We start from the raw sequence: 20624 nt of genomic DNA on the forward strand, positions 1-20624 counted from the left end.
AGAAAAGCATCCAATGTAGCAGGTAACAAATTTGAATGCCAAATACAAGAGTAGCAATTCTACACATGGCTAGCATCCCCCACAAATCTAAAGTTTGACGTATAATTTACATACAAAAAATAAGCACGTTAGATAGAATTGAAAATAAGATTTTGATCTACCAGTAATTAGGCCAATGTGACAAACGGAAAAACTTGTGGCCTGAACATTCACCTGGTAGCACTTAAAAAAAGATGAATGCCCAGATGGTAGCCTTGCATATCTGAGAAAGTGATGCTGAAAAGCCCATGCAATACTAACACATCTGGCAGAATACGCTTTAATAGGAAAGGGAGGAACCCTAACTCTCGGGTTGTAGGCTCCATTCATAACTTGTCTGAGCCACCTTGCATTGGTGGAAAAACAAACAGGCAGGCCCCAAGAAGGAATACCGTTGCCTAAACGAGACAATAGAGCTGCACGATTCTGGCTAAAACGAGAATCACAACTTTTTTGCTTAGAAGATAGATCATGATTCGTTCACGATTCTCGCAGCGCAAGATCATGTTTCACATTAAACAACAAAAAAATTTGGCTAACTTTACCGTTTCTTCTATTCATTGAAGTGTATTTTTTCCCAAAAAGTGCGCTTGAAAGACCGCTGGGCCAATACAGTGCGACATAAAATAGTGCAGCAATTGACATTTTATTCCCTTGGGTTACTGCTAAAATATACATAAATGTTTGGTGGTTACAAATAATTTTCTAGCAAAAAATATTGATTTTACCTTAAGAAACAAAATGTCAGAAAAAGGTTTAGACTAAGTGGTTAAACTTCCTGCATTTACACTTAGTTTAAAAACTTGGCAGACTGCCCCATTTTCTTCTTTACACACAGAAGTTTCCCTTTGATCTAAGAAGGAAGTTAGTTACGTTCAATTTTAAAAACGTGGCAGACTGCTGATGTTTTCTTTTGACAGCCAAGTCTCTCCAATTGTTATATGAAAGAATGGGCAAACTCTGCAAAAGAGATGTCAGAGAGGTTGAATCGAGATCACGATTTGTGCAGCTCTACGAGACAGTGGAGAGAAAGCGCATTGCGATGTTGAAGACAGAACAAAGAAAGAATAATGATGTCTTGGTTGAGTTGGAAGGAAGAGACCACTTTAGGGAGGAAGGATGAATTAGGGTTCAGGACAACTTCGTCCTTGTGCAACACTAGGAAGAGCTTCATACAAAATAAGAACACTAACTCAGAGACCCTCCACACTATGGTGATAGCAACGAGAAACTCTACCATGGGAGTGTGGTCAGACAATTGACTATCCCTAACAGGTTCAAAATAAGGTCCTGAAGGTTCGAGAAAATCAGATTAAGGTCCCATGGAGATGAAGGGGAACATACAGAGGGAGACATGTGTGCGACACCTTGTACAAAGGCCTCAAACGACAGAGTGAGAGACCAAGGGTCTCTGAAACAAAATGGCTGAGATCTTCCATTTTATGGTACTTAAGACAGATGTGGATCCAGACAGGACAAGAGGAAGGACAAAACACATGCCATGTCGTTTTTATTTTTCTCGACTCGCACAAAGCAATTTAGGTCTGTCAGGTGTAATGGTAGAGTTTCCGAGAAGTCAATATCCTAGCCTTCAGGAGGGAAGGGATGACAAAGTCCAGTAAGACCTCTGTCTCTTGGGACAATGTCTTCAACAAACAAGCAAGCAATTAGAACCAGCAGCCAACCCAAAATCACCAGAATGCCCTCCATGTCAATCCTGCAAAACAGAAGAGGGAGAATCTGTCTGGAGGGGTGGAAAGGCATCAGTTTGAACTGATCCCATGGCATCCCCAGAGCATACACTGCAAATGCCTGTGGGTCCCTGGCCCCGGCATGTGGACACAAACAGAATGCGCAGTTTTGCCAAAGAGAATTAAATCTGCTTCCCCTGGAATAGCACTACTAATGGTGCCTCCTTGAGGGGTTTAGGCCATGTTGTGTCATTCTTCAACTAGATTATCCTGGAGTGCCCTTACAATTGAGGGGACCAACCAAATTGCTCTAAACTTTAGAATGATGGGAAGGCTAACTTTCTGTGATCAAAAAGTTCCCTGCACCAAGAGGGCATCCTGTACTGTGCCCCTGCCCAACAGGCTGGCATCCGTTGTGAGAACTGACCACATCTTTGTAGGTAAGGACTTCTCTGACTTGCAAGTCAGACGCATGGGACAGTCCAAGCACCAAGTCGGTTGTCCTATTCTACCAGAATTTTGAGTTGCAACAGTATGGAATGAATATGGACATATGGCACAACCTTGAAGGAAGCAACCATTAGGTCCAAGACCCTCATGCAGGCACAAAGTGAGGATTTTCCATGGACCCTGAAGGCAAGGGCATGAGAGCAGAGGTACCAAGTCAAGGAAAACCTATACGGGGATGTGTCTAGTATCCGCCCCGAGTACTTCAATTGGTGGTCCAGTGACGATCCAATGAAAGCCCTGCAGAGTTTTCAGCAGTGGCGGCCCCTCTTCCGCTGATGGGGACACAGGTGTAAGGAGGGACGCCTGAGGTAAGGGCAGACTCCGCTGGGGACGCCTGAGGTAAGGGCGGACTCCGCTGGGGACGCCCGATGGCCTCTGGTGGCAGGCGGTGAGGCAGGTGACACACTCAGGGCTCCCACTGATTCTGCATTATGGCGAGTTGATTGATTTAATTTTATATTACAATGTAATAATAGAAATAATGCGCTTCAATCATCCCTGACACCATAACAACCATGGTGCTGGGATGATTTAAGTGCTATCACCAGGTGCTTGGAGAATCTTTATCTGCTGATTGTTAAACTTTCTAGAATACACATATTTCTATTGTTGTATAGGATCTGGGCCTGCTGTCCCTCCTTCTCCCTTCATCCCTCGGTCATCTCAGACGCTAACCACACCCCCTTAGAGCCACAGCATTTAAGCCAAGCCCACCATTTCACTGAAACTGTGCCCATTTTCACCAAGTGGGAGGGGTCACTTGACCCCCGGGGTCTTCAGTGTGTTGGCCATCGGCTGACAGAGATAGAACACTAATCCTGTATTAGAAGTTGGTCCAGTTATGATGTCCACAACATTCCCTGAACATTCATTCCCTGAGCATGAAGCAGAGATAAAATCAGGTCAAGTACCTTGTTGAAAACCTCAGGGACCGTGGAGAGGCCAAAGGACAAGGTGACAAATTGGTAATGCTGATCATCCACCTCTAGATGCAGACAGCATCGAAGAGGAAAGATGGGAAAGTGCAAGTAAGCACCTGTAATGTACATTGTAGCCAGGAAATCTCTTGGATAGAGGGAGGCAACGACTGACATGGCAGTTTCCATGTGAAATTACTGAACCTGCATGAACTTGGGAGTCTTTAAAGTCAATATGGGCTAAATTTTTCCATCTGGCTTGGAAACAATATAAAAATGTTAAAAGCCTTGAAAGCATTCTTCTGGAGATAAATACATCCCGAGACTAGAGCTCCGAAACAGCAGCAGGAGATAGATAAACCCATCATAATAGAGAAAAGAGCAAGTCTGAAAGGATGAGATGAGGAGGAGGGAAGAGTATGAAACTCCTGTTTTATCCCCTGGAAATGTCACTGTGGCATCCAGGCATCTAAAATTTTCTGAGACCAGAAGGTCAAGATGGCAGGCAGATAATCCTCCAGTGGGGCTGGCCCTATGTCTGAGAAGAATCAGTGAAACTAGCCTTGGCTTGTTTGGAGGGTCATGCCTTCTTAAGAAAGTATGTTCCTGCCTTAAGATTTGAAACTGAAGACTGATAGGAGCGAAAGGAACCTTTCTGAACTCATGAACAGAAATCCTACTGCTGGAGGCACAAGGTTAGAATGCTTACCCACTGTAATCCCCTTGATGTATCCAAGGAAGTACCAAACAGGCTTTTGCCTTCAAATGGTTACCACTCAACATGATTTTTGCATGGGAGCTCAGCTGACCAGAATTTAGGCCAAAAGGGTCTTGCATATATGGATGGAGAGAAGATGCTCCTAAATATCAAAAAGTATGTCCACCAAGCTGTAAGGCCATAGGCAAAAAGTCTAACCGACTGGACTGAGGCAGGTTAGGATTGAACGTTTGGGCCATGTGTTTAGTCCAGACAGCATTGATTTGGCAGACTCTCACAAAAGCAACTGCAGGTTGCATGAAGGAGCCCACAAAGTTAAAAAAAAAAAACAAAAAAAAAAAAAAAAAAACAGGATTTTTATAACAGCTTACCTGTAAAATCCTTTTCTTTGATGTACATCAGGGGACACAGAGCCATAGTAATTACTATGTGGGTTATAGGGCCACTGATCGGTGATTGACACTGGCACGCCCTAAGGCAAGAAGTGTACTCCCTATATAACCCCTCCCACTACTGGGAGTCCTCAGGTTTGTAGCTTTTATAAAAATCCTGTTTTCTTTTCTTACACAGGAGACACAGAGCCATAGTACTTACTATGTGGGATGTCCCATAGCAATGGCAACTGAAGGGAGGGAGACAAAGCAAAAAAGTAGGGCAAAAAGGAGTCCAGCAGACTCATACTGCAGCCTGCAATATACTGGGCCCAAAGGCAATATCCTCTTGACCTTTAATATCGATTTGATAAAATCCGATAAACGTATGAACCGAAGACCAAGTTGCGGCCTTACAGATCTGAGCCATAGAGGCCTGATAATGCACCACCCAAGAGACACTAATCGCCCTGGATGTGTGTGCTCTAACATGAGAAGGAATAATTTTCTTCTTTAAGCTAAAGCTTGAACAATCACTTGACAAATCCATTTGGAAAATAGTGGATTTTGACGCTGCCTGTCCACATTTTGGACCCACTGGCAGTACAAGCAAAACATGCGTTTTGTGAACCTGAGCGGTCGCCCTTAAATGGACTCTGATCGATCTTACTACATCAAGGGAATGTAGTGCCTTCTCTTCCGTATATTGAGGCTCTAGGGAGAAAGAAGGAAGAATAATATCTTGGTTTAAATGAAAACCTGTTACCACTTTTGGTAGTAATTTAGGATGAGGACATAAAACTACCTCATCCTTATGCATGATCAAACACGGCTCCTTACAAGACAGAGCTGCTAGTTCTGATACTCTTCTAGCAGAAGAAATGGCAACCAGAAAGATTATCTTTCTTGTCAAAAGAACCAAGGGAATTTCTCATAAAAGGCTCAAATGGCTGATTCAGCAAAGCTGATAAAACCAAATTTAAATCCCAAGGAATTAGAGGTGCCTTGATAGGGGGATTAATCCATGTTACCCCCTGAATAAGCTACGCACCAAAATTGGGAAGCAAGAGGCCATTGAAAAAACGCAGACAAGGCCGGGATCTGGCCCTTGATGGAAACCCTTCCTTGCTCAAGGATCCTGCCTCCATCGCCCTTGTAAGAACCGGAATCAAACAGTACGTCAATGAAAATTCCAGCCCGGAGATTTCCCAGATGTCCCTCTGGGAGGAGCATAAATGCGTAATTAGAAGCAAACTAAAGGCCCTGGCTGCGAAGTCCAAGAGAAAACACCAGCAGACCATTAACAAGCTCCTTAAAATGGTTAGGTTCCTGGAAATAACTCACAAACGGACACAAGCACAATCCACTTTCCAGGACCTAATACACACTCGCACTCTTCTTCTGATAGAGCTTGATAAAACGCACTAAAAGACGATACATCCTTGACTAGAGGATCTTCTATGAACATGGCAACAAGAGTGGCCGCCTGCTGTCGCGCTCGGTACAAGCGTCCAAATTGACCTCCACCATTCACACCATACGCAACCCTGGGGGGGAATCCTCTGGCCAAGAATGAGGAAATCGCCAAAGCATTTGCGCGTTTCTACTCAAACCTGTACAATCTGCAAACTAACCACACTACCCAGACCGCCCCCGAACCGTGCACTGAACTTATCAAAGACTTTCTTTCTAAATACAGCCCTAAACCCGTCTCCCAAACACTTACTAGACCTGGACAGCCAAATAGCCATAGAACCAGAGATGGCCCTCAAGCAAATGAAAGCAGGTAAAAGCCCGGGCCCAGACGGTTTTACTCTCCAGTACTATAAATATTTTTCTGACGTCCTTTCCCCTAAACTCTTAGCCACCCTAAATGCTCTAGCAGACCCCCAGATTAGGCCAGACAAAATGTTAGTTGCCCACATTGCTGTGGTTCCCAAAGAAGGCAAAGACCCTTCATTAGTTGCAAATTACAGACCGATCTCCATGTTAAATGTTGACATAATTTTTGCAAAGATTCTAGCCAACAGACTACTTCCCCTAGTGCCCGACCTAATCTCCCAGGATCAAGTGGGCTTTGTCCCTTGCAGGGAGGCCAGGGACAACACCATCCGCACACTGAACCTGCACCACTGGCTTACATCCTCTAGAAAACAAGGTTTCCTCCTTTCACTAGATGCTGAGAAGGCATTCGCGAGGGTGGCTTGGGACTACATGAGCAAATTTCTACGGCTATTGGCCTTGAAGGACGCATGCTATCATTCATAATGGCCTTATATACCAGCCCCCCTGCAGCAGTAAAAGTCAATGGTCTCCTGTCGGACGCCTTCCCTATCAGCAATGGCACGCGCCAGGGATGCCCGCTCTCACCCCTAATCTATGTACTATCCCTGGAACCCATCCTCAACATACTTGGGGCCAACCAAGACATCCAGGGGATAACCGTTAAAGGACAAGAGTATAAGGTTGCGGCATTTGCGGACGACATCCTGCTCTCTCTAAAATCACTGTGCACCTCCCTCCCAAACCTTCTCAAAGGCCTATCCCTCTTTGGTAAACGATCGAATCTCAAAATTAATAATACAAAATCCCAGGCCCTTAACATCACCCTCCCTCCCCAGAAAGTTGCTCATTGCCAAGAGGTTTTTCCATTTCGCTGGGAGAAAGATGCTATCACCTACCTCGGCATCAAAATCCCTACTAGCCTATCGGACCTCTTCCACATGAATCACCACATAGCCTTACTCAAGGCACAGAAACCTCTTAGAGTATGGAGGGGCCTGAACGTATCTTGGTTCGGGTGCTTAGCCTTGATTAAGATGATTATACTACCACGCTTATTATACCTGCTACAAGCAGTTCCGATACTCTTGCCGCCAAGCTTCTTTTCTTCTTATTGGAAGACGTGCTCCGATTTTCTTTGGAGAGACTCTCCTCCTCGCATTAAGTATTCGCTCCTCACGCTGCCCAAATCTAGGAGTGGTATTGGATTGCCGGACCTGCATTAATATTATACTGCCTGTCACCTCACGAGGATATAGCAGATTGGCATATCCATGCCTCGAAAAAGGCCTGGGTATCCCTTGAGAAAGCATTTTCGCAGCAACCCTTGCACCTTCTCCCCTGGTTGCCACCAAAAAACTGGCCGCAACCCCTGATGACCCACCCCCTCATTCACCCCTCTCTTAGCGTTTAATAAAGCCTCAAAGGGCGTGGCCCTTGCCCCTACCCCGGGCCCCCTAACTACATTTAGAGGGAACCCTGATTTCCCTCCAGGCTAATCTGAAAACTTCCTGCAAACCAAATGGCCCTTTGACGACATATTAGCCCTTCAGTTTTATTCCGATAAGAAGCCCCTCACCCTAGATAAGCTCAGATCGATCAATAAAACTGCCTCATTTTCCTTTTGGACCTACAGGCAAATCCGCCATTTTTTAGAAACCTCTACCCAGTTAGTGAACTGGACGAGACAACTTACCCCTTTGAATTGCTCTGTTATCTCAAAACCCCACAGAGACGCATCATTTCGCTGTTCTACACACTCCTCTCGGATAGTCCAGCCTCAAACCCAGTGCCCTCACAAGCGGCCTGGAACAGAGACCTACAGGTATCCTTCACAACAGAAGACTGGAACACAATACACGAGTACGCACATAAGGGCTCACTAAATGTTGCTATCCAAGAGAATGGATACAAAGTGATCACAAGATGGTATAGGACCCCGTCACGCCTCTATAAATTCTCGCCTGCCATCCCCAATATCGGCTGGCGATGCGGGTCGGGGGTGGGCACTATGCTTCATGTGTGGCGGGACTATGAGAACCTCCAACCTTTTTGGAGGGAAGTCCATGGTCTCATCACGCATATCACTATATTCACCTTGGATTTCTCCCCAGCCCAATTCCTTCTCCATCATACATTCTTATCTAAAGGAACTACTACAAATCTCTGGCCATGCACATGGTCAATGCAGCGAGGCTCTGTATCCCCAAGCGCTGGCAGTCCTAATGCGCTCCAACAATCAGGGAATGGTTTGCAAGAATCTCCAAGATTAGGGATATGGAGGAGTTAATCCATATCTCGCAAGATAGAATGCACAAATTCCCAACTACATGGGCTTGTTGGAATCATTTAATTACCACTGACAAATACCGTCACTATCTCCAACAAGGTCATTTTTCGTAGCCCGCGTCAGGCTACAGGCTACCCTGGGTGGTGGGGCGTAGGCACGGACCCCATGGCTCCCTTCCCTGAATGCTCTACCAGTGTACCCCCCACCCCCTCTGTCTCCCCTCCCTTCCTCCCCCCTCTGTACCAACACCTCTGCTTATTCCTCGTCTCTCCCTACTTTAGAGCCTAACTCCCCCTTCCCCCATTCCTATCTCTAATTTTGCTCTCTTACCCTCTTCTTTCTCCCCCCGCCCTCTTTTTCTCCTCTATCACACTTTCTTCTGGTACTGTACCTTCATCTCCCGATATTGACCAGTCGAGCCTGGACTTTTCAACTCAAGTTATGACACCTCATGCCTGGCACCAAATATGCCTTAGGGGGGATACAATGCACCCTGGTCTTTGTGCAGGAACGGCTCCATGTTCCCCCCTCTCCACCTGATTTGTCAGGGATGGACTTTGGGGGAAGGCGCAAAGTGAAAATATTGCCCTCTGCCCTCCGACGCCCTCTTTGAATGTCCTAGCTTGTTCCTGTACTTTGATTTACACCACCATGTTGTACCCTTTTAAATTATACCAGTATATTGTCGTCCTGAATGTTGGCTGGTTTGTGATTACTTTTCTTGTTCTGTATATTTACCTTGCTATTTTGAATAAAATATTTATGGAAAAAAAATAATAATCTGGAAGCTGCAGGAGTCACAGTGGCTTCTAGTGCACCCAGGGAACTTGACAAAGAAAACCTCCATAGGAAAAAGGTAAGTATGTCACAGTAGAGAGAAAAGAGGTCCATCAACCAAATACACTAGCAAAAATCTGAGGCTAGCTTGAAATGGGAGGGGTTATATAAGGGCTGTACTGTATGACTAAAAAAAAAAAAAAATGAATTTTCATCAAACTCAAACACTTTTTACCTACTGACCTATTTCTTTTTTCCACTTCTGCCACAAGCTCATCTGTTGAAAACTGGCCATGAACAACCATGATGAGGTTCTTAATGACATCTTCTGAACAGTCCACATCAAGCAATCCTCCCACTACTGCTGGAATACGGCTGGGGTTCACCTAGGTATGAAGACAATGCATCTAATGAGAAGGTATTCAAAGGGTGCTGCAGTCTAGCAGTAATACATTTATTTAGGATAAATAAGAACTCAAACATCAACAAGTACATTTCTTGTCACTTTTTTGTCAGGTTAATTTAACTTCTTTGCTAAAACAGAAGTAAACCCACTAATTTTAAGTTAGATTTAACTAAAAAGCTAAACTGCCAGGTAGAATTTTTATGACAGAAGGGACCCTTAATTCCTACTGGTCAGAGTTTGCAAACACTGAGTTGTGCATGCGCAGCTCAGCATACATTTACAGCATGACTGTTTGCTATGATGTGGTGATTCACGTATGCATGTGCAGGAGTAACGCCAATGCAGTCTGCTCAATTCAGCGGTCAAAAAGTAAGAACCCCAGAAGGAAGACTGGGAGAGGATAAAAAGTACCCATGACCTACAAGAGCGCTGGCTGCACAGAGTTGGAGGTATTCACTTGCCAGGTAAGTCTGCCATAATGTGTCAATATGCATTGTGTATTAGTACATTATGGAAAGCGCCTGGGGCACATTTTTCAAAATTTCCCAACATTCTTTTTTTGGGGGGGGGGGGTTATGGGGAGTTTAAAGCTTTACTAAAACAGTGAATACTTACCTGTCCAACGGTCCCTCGCAGGCATTTTCTTCTGAGTGACGATCTTTGGGGCCTCTTCATTGGCCAGCCGGGGATGTCACCATTCCTGCACGAGCAGGAGCTTGTCATGCCAGCACTCAGAGACCAATCTGGCACTGTAAGCTGAGCATGCACAGCTCAGATAACAGTGCTGGAGAAGACAATGAGGAGGAGGGTAAGGGCATTTTATTACAAGAGAGACCGTGCATGTGTTTTCTGCAATGAAAGTCTGTCTACTTACCATTTCTTACAGTGGAACGTTAGTTTTGTGTCAAGGAATGTGTGAATAAGTTATTAATGTGCTTATGTTAGCTCTCAAATAAAACTGTTAAGTCACATGTGCAGCACCATGGCAACTGCAGATTAAACAGAGGCTAATCTAGTTATGCTTTCAACTTAGCTTGCAGTAAAGCCTGCCAAAAAAGAAAAATCGGTTGACTCCTGTTGATGGGCTTTAGACTCCTTTCACACTGGGGCGTTTTTCAGGCGCTTTAGCGTTAAAAAAAGCGCCTGTAAAGCGCTTGAAAGAAGCCTCATCTGCAGTCCCAATGTGAAAGCCCAAGTGCTTTAAGAGCCCTTTCACAATGTCAGCGCCCGAAAAACGCTTGTAAAGCACCGCTTAAACTAGCAGAACTTTACCAGCATTTTTCGAGCATTATTGGGGAGCTTTTAACCCCTGCTAGTGGCCAAATAAAGGGTTAAAAGCGCCCACAAAACGCTGCTGCCAATAGCGTTTTTCAGGCGTTTTACAGGCGCTTCCCATTGATTTCAATGGGAAGGGGCGCTTTAGGAGTGTTGTATTCACCGCTCCAAAAGCGCTGCAAAGAAGCTGGTTGCAGGACTTTTTTTGACGCTCTGCCAGCGCAGCGCCTCAGTGTGAAAGCACTCGGGCTTTTACATTGGGATTGCAGTTGCAGCTTCTTTTAGGCGCTTTTTTTTTAATGCTAAAGCACCTGAAAAACGCCCCAGTGTGAAAGAAATCTCGGTGTGAAAGCGCTATGGCTTTTACATTGGGATTGCAGTTGCGGCTTCTTTCAGGCGCTTTTTTAACGCTAAAGCGCATGAAAAACGCCCCAGTGTGAAAGGGGTCGTAGGGTTTGTGTTGATCTTTATAGAAATTGGTTTCACATCAGTTTGAGGTGCCTTTAAGAATTTAGGATTCATTAATGTGCATAGGGCCTGGAGTTAACCTCCATTTCACCTTCATTTGATCGGTTTGAAGCAAGTTTTGTAGTCCCATAAATAGAGATGCAAAACCTGTGAAATACGAATGAAAATCTAGCAATAGAGGCACTTAGAGCTGAAAAAAAGTCACCTGCTTGTTGTACATAGCACTAAGACCTGTCACAACATCTCATGTGAATAGTCTATGAAGAGGGACGGATTGACCCAGTTGCTATCTGGTGAATTTAAAAGGCTCCACGTGCGACAAGGAATGCTGTTATTGTCATAAGCTGATCACTGGATATTGAGACCACAAATCATCATATCATGCATTAAAACTAGGCCATTTAGGACTATCATAAGTGGCTAATCCTTAAGTGATTTACCTTTTGCACATAGATTTCAATGTACTTCTGGAGGTTATTGCGATACAGGTACAACACTAAATCATGGACAAAGTCAAATCGGTCACAAACAATAATTAATGGAAGCTGGTCGGTAAGTTTGGCCTCCTAAAAACATAATGGGGAAAAAAAAACGCATTACCAAGACGTACTTAACACAGTAACAGTTACTTTTTACATAAAAAAAGAAAAAAAAAGTGCTTTATTGAAATAGAAGCATAACAAGATGTACATAATAATCTGACGTGTAGTTTAGAAAGACTCACCGGCATATACAGAGCTCCAAGCAGTAGTGATTATCACAATTAAGAGTTAGTGCACATAAAGTGTGGCTATAATATGACAGTATTACATCTCATGAGGCAAAAAAAAAACCCAGAAAAAACACAGTACTTGAATAACCAGGTAGCAATATAAAGAGAATCAGCCTTTGTTAAAAGTGTTGGTTAGGTAAGAGAGACTCCATGCTATGTCAAATGCCAGCTGCGTGAGGTTACTTTTCCTCACAAGGTGTGTGGGAGTGCCTCAAAGTACGACCTCTATGATCTCAGGTAATAATAAAAAAAAAAAAATTAATAATAATAATAATAATAATAATAATAATAATAGTGTTGGTTAGGGAGGTAGGTATGATAAAAAAGTCACCCACATGTAGCAACCAGAGATCCCAGTTTGTATTGTATTTAGATGGTCAACTCCTGTGGTTGTAAATAAGCTTTTCATAGAGAAGGGTAGAGCTTGCATGCATCCATCCTCGTACAACAAGAAATGCTTCGTTATATATTTTCTGCAATGGGGTTTGGATATAACCCAAACAGGCATTACTTAGGGTATAGAGTTAATGGGAAGCCCATTGTCTAATGAAGCAACTCCACAACTTCACAGAATCCTTGAATAATAGGGCAGGTCTACAGTAAATTAAAGAATGTGGCTGGAGCGAGTGAGCACATTGGGCATAACAGGTTGTGGTTGGGGGATAGGTGGGGACAAGCCAATAGGGGTCAGACAGGCCCTACGAAGCTGTCAATCACAGACTGTGTGCTGGAGGTTCCTCCATGTCCCCTTATTTTTCATGGTGTCAGGAAACATGTCAGAATTGATTCATGCTGATAGAAGAACAGGGCAGCAGAGAGAAATTACACTTCGTTCTCTGGATTGAGACAAGTACACATTATAGAAGTATATACTTTGCTCATATTTCATGTCTGAGCTTTACAACCACTGTAAGGTTTGGCAACGTTGTTTGTCAGATTTGCCTATGCGACAAAGGTCAGAAAGTTGAGCAGCAAGATATCACAAATTAAAGTCAGGTAGGGCCATGCCTCCCAGGCTGACTGGATTTTTTAAGGTGCACCAACAGACCCTGCGTCTACCATTTCCACAGACAAATTAATTAATGATCGAATCCATGAGTTTAAAGTATCGGAAGGTACTCAGAGGAATGCCACAGGAGATATGGGATGTTGGGCAAAAAAGCAATTTTTATTAGGTTAACTCTGCCCATGACAGACAGCGGAGGTTTGCCCAATACCTGGGTCTTAGCATTGACCCTGGTATATAGCGGTTCGATATTTAAGGAGATATGAGGGTAATCTGGTAATGCATATGCCCAAATGTGTTAACAAGCTTAAGTGTTTGTAAATCTAAAAAAAAAAAAACAAATGATTTTGTTACTTGCTCTTTAACCTAGTGAAAACATTTTTTACTTAGTTTCTGTCAGTAAATTTTGTAATGAATTTTTCTCCTGATGAGGCGGCATTGATAAAGTGGCACTTATAGGAACTGACGAGGCAGGGGCACAGATGAGGAGGCACCAATATGACGCACTTATGGGCACTGATGAGCACGGATAGGCGGCACTGATGGGCACAGATGGACAGCAGTGATGGGCAGCACCGATAGGCAGGATTCATCGCCTAATAGCCAGCATGGACTGTAATCACTAACTGGCACTGATTGCTGGCACTGGTGGGCACTGATGATCAGTGCCCCGATTACATGTGTAGATGTTTTCTATGACGCGGACGTGACTCCTTACAGAGATCAGGGTCATGCCGTGTCCTAGCAACACGGCACGGCTGTGATTGCCATGCTGCGGCATGTGAAAGCGTCTGTTCTGGGATACCATCATATGACGGCATCCCAGAACAAGAGCCGCACCGGTACAAAACTGAATTTTTTTTTAAATAAAGCACACACACTGGGGCACATAGCATTATCGAACATTGGGGTTTGCCTGAAAATTACAAAAGGTACTGGCACGAGCTGATGTCAGGGAGGAGGAGAGAGCCGACTGAGGAGACCCAGTGGATGACAGAGGCACGTAAACGGACCAAGGTGTAAGGGCTCAGCAGCCATGATAACCATGGTCAGTTTACAGAGGAGAGGGCAGCACCAGGCAGGATCAACCAGGTATTTTAGATGATACAAAGGGCCAAATTACACAGCACAAGCACTGTGCTGTTATTCATGCTTTAGAAACAGAATCATATTTTTTATTTTTTAAGGGTAACAAAGGCTTTAGGTTTAAAACTGCTTAATGGTGGCCAAGGGAAGATATACTTGTTCTACAGTGCCAATGGGAAGCACTTGGGACTTGTCCCAAACAATTTTTAGACTGGAGTATTCCCCAAATTGCTCAATAGTTTGCAAGGTGGTCTGTAGCGAGGGACCAGGATCCTTCAGATAAAAGGGGCATATCATCAGCATACATTCCATTAGTGAAAATCAGGCCCAATTGTAGAACCCAAATGGAGGAATTAGCCAGGATATCGCCATTGCTTCAGCAGTCAGAGCATATAGAAATTGGAATAATGGACATCCCTGGCCTATCCTTATGAAAAGGAGAAATGGTTCAGAGATCCAGCCATTTGCAGATACCCTGATTAGTAGGACCAGGTGACAGTTCCCATTTTATGCATCATCTGGCACATATGCAAGCACAGACTCTATAAAAGAATCCTGACAGGATCCTGTTGTAAAGCTGTTCCGAGACCAGTAATGGGGATGCTAGGTTATCAACCCACCTCTACACACTGCTGACAGTCACACACACTTATAGTTGTGTGTATCAGTTGGGGTTGGTAACTGCAGCAATACATTGTATGGTATTGTTTGGCAACATAAATATAGCTAACTGCAAAGCATCTCTACCCAACTCTTTACGGGCAACTAAAGGTTACAGTATGTTTACAGTATGCAAGAATGATAATACTTTATGCAGAAGGAACTGAACTCAGAGGAGTATGTACCTTCAAAAAGTTTTTGACACGTTCAGGGTTGTAACAATTGCTTTCTCTACATATCCGCTCAACCTCCTTGATTTGTCCAGTCTTACAGGCTGCCTGGATGTACTTGAAGTGCACATCAGGATCTTGGCTGAAATTGACAATAGATCCCAGAAAGTAGAAAAGCCCTAAAAGAAAAGGGACATTTGTAAGTATCTCCACAATCACCACTTATGGACAGTAAAATATGCACATATTCTTTGCACTATTCAAACTAATGTTGTCACTCAGGAATCAAACTGCATTTTATTCTATAAATTAACAATGTGTTTAAGGAGACCTTTTTAATATGAACTAAACTAAGTTTGCTCTAAAGCAAAAGGAGATGAACACACATCAATCGCCGGTTTAACCCCACAAGGAGGTAAACAAAATATGTCCTCAAATATAGAGCAACGCAAATTCAAAACAATAGTTTCACTTCCGATTTCCTAATGCTGTAGGAAAATTATGGTGAAACCCCCCCCCCCAAAACAATTACTTTTTCAGGCTTTCAGCTGAAGAATAATGTTTGATATAAGAAACCAAAGAGTCCTTAGACTTCTATTTTGCTCTGTTATTCTGAAAATAAGACACATCCTCTTTCTTCATATAGTTACATAGTTAGTCAGGTTAAAAAAAAAAAAAAAAAACACAAGTCCATCTAGTTCAACCAATAAAAAACAAATCAAAAACATACAATTCCATATACACAATCCTATACCCACAGTTGATCCAGGGGAAGGCCAAAAAACCCCAGCACAACATGATCCAATTTGCTCCAGCAGGGGAATAAATTCCTTCCTGATCCCCCCACCCCCCCAGAGGCAATCGGATATTCCCTGGATCAACTTTACCTATGAATCTTCATATCCAGTAATATTTTGTACATTTAGAAAAGAATCCAGGCCTTTTAAAAAGCAATCTACTGAGCTTGCCAGAACCACCGGTGTGTATAGACACACTGGCATGTGTCTGCAACCACATTTTAACAGTTCTTGAAGAAACCGTTCCGTATTTGGAGATGAAACCTTTTACTCTAGACATAAAGAGTGCCCCCTTGTCATCTGTGATAAAGTGAATAACTCAACACCAAGTAACTCAACACTACATGGACCACTTATGCATTTGGACATGTTGGTCATATCTCCCTTAATCGCCTCTACTCAAGAGAATAAAATTCATTTCCTCTAATCTTTCCTCAAAGCGGAGCACCTCCGTGCCTAATACCAGTTTGGCTGCCCTTCTCTGCACTTTCCCCCCCCGGTTCCATGATATCCTTTTTGAGAACTGGTGTCCAAAACTGAAATGCATATTCCAGATGAGGTCTTACTAATGATTTGTGCAGGGGCAAAATGATATCTCACTCTCTGGAGTCAATACCTCTCAACAGAAGAAAGGAATTTGCTTGCCCGCATATTCTTAGCCCCCCAAGTGCATAACTTCACATTTATCATCATTAAACCCCATTTGCCACACAGTTGCCCAATTAAACAGTGCATTAAGATCAGCTTGTAAATTGGAGACATCCTGTAAGGACGTTATTCCACTGCATAGCTTGGTGTCATCTGAAAAGACAGAAATGGTACTTTAAACCCAGACCCTATCTCATTTATAAAAGGTATTAAAAAGTAAGGGTCCCAACACTGAACCTTGGGGTATACCACTGATAACCTTAGACCATTCAGAGTAACAATCATTAACCACTTCTCTCTGAATTCAGTCAGTTTTCTATCCATTTATAAACTGTTCTTTCCAAGCCTGTAGACTTCATATTACACATTTGTTGAGTATGGGGAACTGTGTCAAATGCTTTTGCAAAGTCCAAGAATACCACGTCCACAGCCATCCCTCTCTGTCCTAGGTTTTACGTACCTCTTCAAAAGAAGAAATCCGGTTTGATAACATCTGTCTTTCATGAATCCATGCTGTCGGTTGCTTAAAATATTTTTTTCAAGCAAGAACTGATCGATATGGTATTTTATTAAATTCTCCAGTATCTTTCCAACTATAGACCTTAAACAAACAGGTCTATATAGTTACTTGGTAAAGACTTTGATCCCTTTTTAACCACTTAGCAACCGGCCCATAGCCGAATGACGGCTACAGGGCGGTTGCTTAACCCCGGGAGGACATACTATGACGTCCTCCCAGAATTCCACTCTGGCGCGCACCTGAGAACTTCCGTGACCGCTGGGTCCTCTGGACATCACAGATCACGGTGAACGGTGTGATTTCCGGTCCCTCCCTCCCCTCTCCGCCCAGTGTGAGCGGAGAGGGGAGAGATCGGTGGCAGCAGTGCTGTGGGCTGCATGTGTAGTGCCCACAGCGCTGCTTAGTGACAGATCCATCCAAACCCAGACATACTCTGCATACTCAGCCACACATGCTCACCCATCCATACTCTGCATACCCATCCATACTATCGACATGCCTCAGATTATACATTGAGTTGTTTTCTTTCCAAAATGGGGTCATATTTGGGGCGTTTCCATTGTCCTGGTTCTCCAGGGCCTTCAAAAATTTAAGAGGTAGTCAAGAAATGATATGTGTAATTTACGCTCCAAGAACGCCTGATGGCGCTCCCTGCATGTTGGGCCTCTGTATGTGGCCACGCCATGTAAAAGTCTGACACATGTGGTATCTCCATACTCAGGAGCAGTAGTAGAATGTGTTTTGGGGTGTAATTTGTGGTATGCATATGGTGTGTGAGAAATAACCTGCGAATATAACAATTTTTGAAAAAAATAAAAAAATCTTGATTTTGCAAAGAATTGTGGGAAAAAATTACAACTTCAAAAAACTCACCATGCCTCTTACTAAACACCTTGCAATGTCTACTTTCCAAAATGGGGTCATTTGGAGGGTATTTGTACTTTCCTGGCTTGTTAGGGTCTCAAAAAATTAGATAGGCCATCAGTATTTCAGGTGTGATCAATTTTCAGAGATTGGCACCACAGCTTGTGGACTCTATAACTTTCACAAAGATCAAATAATATACACCAATTTGGGTTATTTTTACCATAGTGGTATAAATTTGGCCAAAATATATGAAGAAAAATTACTAATTTGAAAACTTTGTGAGTGTACAGCTTGCATAACAGTGCAAATTTGCTGTCCCCTCAAAATAACCTAACACACAGCCGTTAATGTCTAAACCGCTGGGAACAAAAGTGAGTACAACCCTAAGTGAAAATGTCCAAATTGGGCCCAAAGTATCAATATTGTGTGTGACCACCATTATTTTTCGGCACTGCCTCTCCTGGGCATGGAGTTCACCCGAGCTTCACAGGTTACCACTGGAGTCCTCTTCTACGCCTCCATGACGACATCACTGAGCTGGTGGATGTTAGAGACCTTGCGCTCCTCCACCTTCCGTTTGAGGATGCCAGACAGATGCTCAAAAGGGTTTAGGTCTGGAGGCATGCTTGGCAAGTCCATCACCTTTACCCTCAGCTTCTTTAGCAAGGCAGTGGTTGTCTTGGAGGTGTGTTTGGGGTCACTATGTTGGTATACTGCCCTGCGGCCCAGTTTCTGAAGGGAGGGGATCATGCTCTGCTTCAGTATGTCACAGTACATGTTGGCATTCATGGTTCCCACAATGAACTGTAGCTCCTCAGTGCCAGCAGAATTCATGCAGCGTCAGACCGCGACACTCCCACCGCCATGTTTGACTGTATGCAAGACACATTTGTCTTTGTACTCCTCATCTTGTTGCCGCCACACACGCTTGATACCATCTGAACAAGATACGTTTATCTAGGTCTCATCAGACCACAGGACATGGGTCCAGTAATCCATCTCCTTAGTCTGCTTGTCTTCAGCAAACTGTTTGCAAGCTTTCTTGTACATCATCTTTAGAAGAGGCTTCCTTCTGGGATGACAGCCATGCCGACCAATTTGATGCAGTGTGCGGCATATGGTCTGAGCACTGACAGGCTGACCCCCCCAACCTCTGCAGCAATGCTGGCAGCACTCAAACGTCTATTTCCCAAAGAAAACCTCTGGACATGACGCGGAGCACGTGCACTCAACTTCTTTGGTCGACTATGGCGAGGCCTGTTTTGAGTAGAACCTGTCCTGTTATACCACTGTATGGTCTTGGACACCATGCTGCAGCTCAGTTTCAGGGTCTTGGCAAACATCTTATAGCCTAGGCCAGTGATGGCGAACCTTGGCACCCCAGATGTTTTGGAACTACATTTCCCATGATGCTCTAGCACTCTGCAGTGTAGTTGAGCATCATGGGAAATGTAGTTCCAAAACATCTGGGGTGCCGAGGTTCGCCATCACTGGCCTAGGCCATCTTTATGTAGAACAATAATTCTTTTTTTCAGATCCTCAGAGTTCCTTGCCATGAGGAAGAGTAAGAGAATGAGCAATAATACCAAAATTTAAACACACCTGCTCCCAAGTCACACCTGAGACCTTGTAACACCAACGAGTCACATGAAACCGGAAAGGGAAAATGGCTAATTGGGCCCAATTTCGACATTTTCACTTAGAGGTGTACTCACTTTTGTTGCCAGCGGTTTAGACATGACACTGTTATACAAGCCATTATTTCTTCAGTTTTCTCACATGAAAAGAAATAATATTTACAAAAACATGAGGGGTGTACTCACTTTTATGAGATACTGTATTATGCATTATAATCCTGAGGAATTGGGGTATCGTTAGGATCAGATATAACCATCTCTGTTTCAGCACCAAAAACTAGGATATTGTTTGCAGGCCAATCTGCACAGAGACAGAGTCCACAGATTCTGGTAAGAGTCCATCTAACTACTGGTGATGGTCCACGTGGTGAATATAGAAGCTGACACAACTCATTACACAGCGGTGGATGTCACTTTGATTGGAACTGTTTTCATCTATGCCTATTTTAAAATTGACTTCTAATTCATACTTTTCACACACGTTTTTCACTCTCTTAAAGCGGTTGTATACTCTTTTTTTTACTTTTACCTACAGGAAAGCCCATAAGAAGGCTTACCTGTAGGTAAAAAAATATCTCCTAAACCTGTACGGTTTAGGAGATATTCCCCTCGGTATGCGCCGCTGACTGCAGCAGCGCATGCGCACAAGGGGATTCTCGGCTGAAAGTCCGGCAGTGGCCGGACTCGGCCGGGATGTAATCTCCCGCGCGCATTTGCGGGAGCGACGATATCGCGGCTCTGGCCACTCACAGCGCCGGAGCCGCGATACCCGGAAGAAACGCAGAGGGAGCATGTCAGCTCCCTCGGCGTGGATCGGGCCAGATGTCGGGGCCTCGTTCTAAGGTATTTCATAATGAGCTAGTATGCGGTGCATACTAGCTCATTATGGCTTTTGCTTTGCAGGTGGTTAAAAAAAAAAACCAAAAAAAAAAAAAAAAACAGCGGGTTTACTACCGCTTTAATGTAGTTTGCATTATGTTTAGTACAGCAGAATTTTCTTCATTTTGTTGAGTGCACAGTGTTTCTGACTGTCTCTGTATATGCCAGCACATTTTCGATTTTTAATAACTAGCGTCTATAATATGGCTATTAAATAGTTTTACACAAGTTATGTCCTTAATAGCCTCTCAATCAGAAATTTTAAAAACATGCAAGCAATGCAAAGCAACAAGGGTAACTATAGTCAGAGTGAACATAATACCCCTGTGAGATTGAGG

The 20624-nt window shown here is 43.7% G+C and overlaps 1 protein-coding gene across 2 annotated transcripts in view; it reads right to left on the minus strand.

The window, feature by feature from the left end:
- LOC143940359 (clathrin heavy chain 1-like) overlaps positions 1–20624 on the minus strand; it is a 253280-nt gene that overhangs the window by 34801 nt on the left and 197855 nt on the right. For both annotated transcript variants that reach the window (XM_077461620.1, XM_077461619.1), the window contains exons 14-16: positions 14954–15117; positions 11685–11810; positions 9339–9481 (exon numbers count right to left, since the gene is read on the minus strand). In XM_077461620.1, coding sequence (XP_077317746.1) covers positions 9339–9481; positions 11685–11810; positions 14954–15117 — 433 coding nt within the window. The remainder of the gene's footprint in view (positions 1–9338; positions 9482–11684; positions 11811–14953; positions 15118–20624) is intronic.

The sequence above is a fragment of the Lithobates pipiens genome, unplaced genomic scaffold, assembly GCF_037356315.1.
Source record: "Lithobates pipiens isolate NorthernLeopardFrog02 unplaced genomic scaffold, aLitPip1_a1.2 Scaffold_3, whole genome shotgun sequence".
NCBI classification, from domain to species: Eukaryota; Metazoa; Chordata; class Amphibia; order Anura; family Ranidae; genus Lithobates; species Lithobates pipiens.